Raw genomic sequence first — 6000 nt, forward strand, 5'->3', positions numbered from 1 at the left:
CACCTGGCTGAAGATGCACAGACAGCTGCAGCCTTCTGACCCACGAGGAGTGCCTCAGATGTTGGTCCCCACAGACCCCCGCCCCGCTCCCATCCCCCCGTGTGATATGACAATGCTTGGGAGGCTTGATTTAGTTACTTATTTATTTGGGGAGGGGAGGTATCTCCAGGTGACAATGCTCATTCAAAGCCTTGTCTTTTTTTTTTAACTTTTTATTTTATATTAGAGTATAGTCGATTAACAACGCTGTGATAGTTTCAGGTGCACAGCAAAGCGACTCAGCCATACATATACATGTATCCATTCTCCCCCAGACTCCCTTCCCGTCCAGGCTGCCACATAACACTGAGCAGAGTTCCCTGTGCTGTACAGTAGTAGGTCCTTGCTGGTTATCCTCAAAGGCCATGTCTTTCTCAAGTTCTACTTTGTTCCGTCCTCAGTTTCATCTCCCTGGAGAACCCAAATGTGATGGCAAATGCAAGTTTTCAAGCTCAGCGTTAGCTGTGTATTAGTGGTTATATGAATGATCTCCGAAACGTAATTTAAGAATTTCTTAGAGTCTGGCCCAGGATTATTCACTGGTCACATTAAGATTTTTTAAGTCATTTGAATTTGCCAGAAAATCCATATCTCAGACTATCCCATCCCTAGACACTGCCTCAAAGTATTAGATGAACCGAACCTGTAAGTGAGACTTCCTTGGCGACTAAACCGCCACAGCTGCTGAAGTCCTAACCTTACGCTATGGTGTTAGTATTTTGTTTGTCGTTTGTTGTTACTATGTTGGTGTGTTATTATGTTGTCCTCCTTCCTTTTCACGAACAAAGAAGAAAAGAATCTTTCTTACTAAATATATTGCAGGGTTGCCGTATAATTAGATGGTAAATAATGAACACTTCTTTGAGAAAACAGAACTAAAAATTAGCATAGTCAGCAATTCATTTACCATACAGTAATTCAAGGAGGCTTTCCTGTGGCCTGTTCTATACATTCCTGGCTTTTACATCCAAGAAGACATTCTTGCATACCTATAGAATAAAACAAAATGACTAATAAAATGACAATTCTCACAAAGATGGGGAACATAAACCACCAGGTGGCTAAAATTAGAAGCAGATTTTATTATTACATTTTACTGGGTCGTATGTCATTACTTTCTGGTAACCAATACATTTATTTGTAACCAATACATTTATTTTTTTAAACAGGAAGAAATGTAAAAGTTAAAAGTTCCCAAATAGAATGAGGGCTAGTTAATTTTAAAAATTGTGTTTAGTAGGCTGTCATATGAAGCCTAGGAGAATGTTCTCTCCTTAAAGAACAGTTTTACACATCAATCATGGAATCAAAAACCCACCAAGACACACTTGCCTGACATGTTTATAAAACCCAGGAGGTCAGACGTCCATTATGGAATACAGCGTCCAGATAAAGTGGAGCCCAAAGAAGGAACCTAGAGAAGGTTAAATCTGGCAAAGAAATCCTATTCTGAACTAAATTAAGGATTTTAAATCGAGTATTACAAACTCAAGAGCTAAAATAGTCTAAAGTGTTTTTGCTTGATTTGTGTTTGAGATCTTTTGTTTTTCAAGGGAATGATCAGAAGGATAAGAAGAAAGTAAGGACTTCCCTGGTGGTCCAGTGGTTAAGACCCCATGCTTCCAATGCAGGGGGCACGGGTTCGATCCCTGGTCAGGGAACTAAGATCCCGCATGCAGTGTGGCATGGCCAAAAAACGAAAAAAAGAAGAAGAAGAAAGTGAGATATGCCTTAACAATCCTACGGGGCACATCCTAGGTGACCCTCAGAAGCTGTATCAAGCAGTAATTGCTTGAAAACCAATTTCACTGTTTGGAGATCCATTTGTTTCCTTAAAGAAAGGAAAACAACAACTGAGCACCAAACCAATCATCAGAGTCAAACATTCTGGTTAAGCAGTCCACGACATGCCCCCTTGCCTCTGCCTTCACAAACTACTGAGCAGAGTCTGAGAAAACAACTTGTTTTTACCTTTCATAATATTCTTTTCCCCAGAAAATGGAGGTAATTAGGAAACTAGAGATATTTGCCAGAAATAAATAAATAAATAAAATGGCAGGGATGGAATGGGAAAGGGATTATTCCTGTGCAAAATCAATGAAAGTTTATCAGAGCTGAGCAGATGTAACAATAAGAAGTCACATTTATAGCAGGCTTATCTCAAGTCAGGTACTGTTCTGAGTGTTTTATACAATCCTAATTTTGAATGTCCCACAAACTCATGGAGTAAGAACTATGATTGTTCCTGTTTTATCCATAAGCAACAAAGGCACAGAAAATCAAGTAACTTGCCCAAGGTCACACAGCAAGAAAGGAGCAGAGCCAGGATTTGGTCCCAGACCCACTGGCTCTAAACTCTGTGCTGTTGATCACTACAGTCTACTATCTCACACAGGCAGCCACCCGTTCACACACACCTTCACGTTCCAGACCTGTGCTCCACGTTGGAGACAGCACGCAGAAGGTAGTGCCATGTGTGAGTGGAGCTTAGACAGAGGGATACCCAACCCAAATTGGGGTTGGAAAAGTCTCCCCAGAGGAGATGATGGCCATGCTGAATCTTGGACACATAGCAGATAGCCAGGCAGGGAAGACCGGGAGGGGTGAAGGGAAGGAAACTCGATTCAGGTACAGCACATGCAAAATTTCCAGGCAGAAAAGAATGTGGTTCCCTCTAGGACCAGTAAGTAGTCTAACAAGGCTGGCATAGCGGTACCATGGGTAGCAAAGCTGGGTGGGAGGGATACTCAGGCAGTGCCAAGGAGACAGGAATCACACCGCGGATAGCCTTGTGACCTGGCTAAGGAGTGTGGATTTATCTGAAAGTCTGTAATAAACAACTGAAGATTATACTAGGAAACAAAATGATCAGATCTTTTCTTTCTTAGCTCACTGGCTATGACCAAGGGACTAGATTCGAGGGAGCCGAGGATGGAAGCAGAAAGACTATCAGGAAGCTGTGTTTCCAAGCTGTAACAAGAGGCTGGAATTATGTAGTCAGGCGACCAGAACAAGGGGAAATTTCTTAAACCAAGGAGCAGATTTGGGGCACACACAGCAACACTTGCTCGGATTTCCCCCTCCCCTAACTTCCCTGAAGTCTTCTGGCTCCCAGTGACCCTCCTAGGGATTGTACCCTCAGGTTATGTCCCAATACATAATCTTAAAATGTCTCAGCATCTTAAAATTTGCTCAGAACAGCACAGTGAAGAAACGCAAGGCTGTTCTTCCCAAACTCTCTTGCCACCCAAAGAATTCCTGAAATTCTGATCTTAATCACTTTGGGAACTGTTTTTCTTTTTTTTTTTCTTTTTTTTTTTTGGCTTATTAAAATTTGCTTATATTTCTCCCAAGGAGGTTTAGGTCATAACCGGCCTCTATAAGCCTGAAAGTATTTTGGAAGGATTATGATTCAACATACAATGCACATTCTTGACCTTATTATCTGCTGTTTTCCCCATCTGGCCAAAGGTCTTTGGGAAGGGCTTTTTCAACAAAGATCCTCCTGTGAGCTGCCCCCGGAACCTAGTTCCTCATTTGTGATGTCTTGTAGGAATGTTTATTTCAACCTAAAACTTCCTCACTTGTGTCGCTACAGAATCCTTGTCCTCTTTGAACCTTTGAAGTAAGGCTGAAACTAGGACATAAAGGCAGACGATGTTCAAGTCGTCAGCATCTTGCATTCTTCCAAAGTAAATGTTAAATGTTCAATAAATATTACAGTATTTAAATAAACTTCCACTTTCCTCCCAAACATACCTTATCAATTCTACAGAAATGGAAGACCTTTCTGGAGCTGAAAATTTGGGCCCGCTCTGGGTCTCTGAGGTTTGAGTCCGGAGATAACTTCTCACATGACAACCTACCTGTTTGCATTTATTCACTTTAGGTATTAACGTTTCCTTTGGCAGAAATTGCTTTGAACATCAGCAGGGCTGGGTGGGGTTTTGTTTTTGTTTTTTAAAGTGAATTCTTTAATAACCTCCTGACTAGAAGGGCTAGTTAGGATTTTCAGTACAAAGGACAGGGGGACGCTGGACCCGCATCCCCATCTCCCACCACTCTCACCCCAAACTTTTTGCTTCCAAACCCTCAGTTCTTCTTTGTAACGCTCCTTTACCTCTTCTCCCTGAAACCCAAGCTGTCCCGCCTCTCCCCCCACCCGCACCCCCCACCCCCACCCCGCGGATAGAAGTGCTCAGTGACCATCAGGGCGCCAAGAGCTTCATCCCTGCGCGTCCCTCTGGGATCAGATCTCAACAGACCAAGACTAAGGATGGGAGGGGGCGTCCTGGGAGTTGCAAGAAGCCAGATTTACCTTCACGAAGAGGGTGATGTCGTGCTCCTGTCCCGGGGCCCCCTCCTCGGACACCTCGCCGTCCTCCTGGCCACCGTTCACCGGCGCGGTCTCGTCTCCGCGCTCGGTGCTGTCCCCCTCCGCCAGGTGGTTGCTCAGCTCGGCCTCGGGTTCCCGGGCCTCCGTCGGCTGGGCCACCTCCCCATCCGCGCTGCCGTCGAGGGGCTCGTCCGCGCCCCCGGCTGTGGCCTCCTCGCCTGGCCCCTCTGGACCCCGCTCTCGCCTCTCCTCCTCTGCCTCCTCTCTCTGCCCCAGGGGCGCACCCTGGTCCTCGTCCTCGCCAGCATCTGCCCTCGCGCCCCCGGGGGCCGCTTCCTGCGACTCCTCTCCCTCCCGGCCCCCTGTCTCTTCCGCGGCCCCCGCCGCTGCACCCGGAGGCTCCCCCGCAAGCTCCCCAGGGCTGCACTCCGCGCTCTCCGACGCTGCGGCCTCAGTCGCCTCGGCCTGGGTCTGCGGGCTGCTGTCCCCTCCATCCCGGGGCTCACCCTGGGCCCTGTGCGCCTCTCCCGTCGGCCCCCCGACATCCGTGCTGACCCCCGCCGGCCCCTCGGCGACAGTGCTGACCCCCGTCGGCCCCTCGGCGTCCACGCGGAGCCCCGCCGGTCCTTCGGGGACCATGCTGTCCCCCGCCAGCCCCTCGGCGACCGTGCTGTCCCCCGCTGGCCCCTCGGCGACCGTGCTGTCCCCCGCCGGCCCCTCGGTGACCGTGCTGTCCCCCGCCGGCGCCTCGGCGGCCGTGCTGTCCCCCGTCAGCCCGTCGGCGTCCATGCGGGCCCCCGCCGGCCCAGGCGCGCTGCCTCCCGGCTCCTCCGGCCCGCTCTCCGCCTCTTCCTTCGCCCCGGGGGCCGCGGGATCCCCAGGCTCCACCTGAGCCTCCCCCGGGGCTTCCCCCGGGGCCTCGCCCTGCGCGCCGCACCCCGGGCTCGCCTCCTCCGCCAGCTCCGCGCCGCTCGCCCGCTCCTCTCCCTCCCGGGAGCCCTTCTCCGCCTCGGCCTCGCCCTGCTCTCCGCTCGCGCCCCGCGTCTCAGCCCCCGGGCCACCGCCTGCGTCCGGCGCCACCTCGCCCGCGCGCCCTCCGTCCGGCCCAGGCCCTTCTCCTTCCGTCACCTCGGCCGTCGCGGCTGCGCCCGGTCCCCCGCCCCTCGGCGCCTCCGCGGCGCCCTCTCTCGCCTCCTGCCTCTGCGCCTCAGGGCCGGAAGCCCCCGGCTCGCCCCGTCTCTCCGCCTGAAGCGCCGAGCCCTCGGGCTGGCTCTGGGGACCCGGGGAGCCCCCGTCCGGCTCCGCGACCTCGGTCATGGCCGCAGATCCCTGTCTTTGACCAGAGACCCTTCCTGGACGCTGCTGAGGAGCCAGGTGGCGCTGGGCGAAGGGCGCGGTGCCAGGGGCCGCTGCGCCAGCTGCGAGAGGACCCCCTGCCCGGGACTCTGGAGGCGCCTGGGCGGTACGCTGGGCGCGCGGGGCGAAATCCTCCCGCTCCAAAACGCTGCGCCCCTTCTCCCGGGCTTAAGCTCTCTGGGCTATTCCTCCTCCGCTCGTGCTTCTCGCTGGTTGCGCGCCTGATTCCCACCTGGACCCTAATTCCGACCTTGGTTCCCTGGAAACGC

At 51.8% G+C, this 6000-nt stretch overlaps 1 protein-coding gene across 1 annotated transcript in view; it reads right to left on the reverse strand.

Moving 5' to 3' along the window:
- CLIC6 (chloride intracellular channel 6) overlaps window positions 1-5692 on the reverse strand; it is a 41273-nt gene extending 35581 nt beyond the window's left edge. The window contains exon 1 of the mRNA XM_030880935.3: window positions 4358-5692. Coding sequence (XP_030736795.2) covers window positions 4358-5692 — 1335 coding nt within the window. The remainder of the gene's footprint in view (window positions 1-4357) is intronic.
- Window positions 5693-6000: the final 308 nt, after the last annotated feature.

Source organism: Globicephala melas, chromosome 4 (genome assembly GCF_963455315.2).
Source record: "Globicephala melas chromosome 4, mGloMel1.2, whole genome shotgun sequence".
In the NCBI taxonomy this organism is placed as follows: domain Eukaryota; kingdom Metazoa; phylum Chordata; class Mammalia; order Artiodactyla; family Delphinidae; genus Globicephala; species Globicephala melas.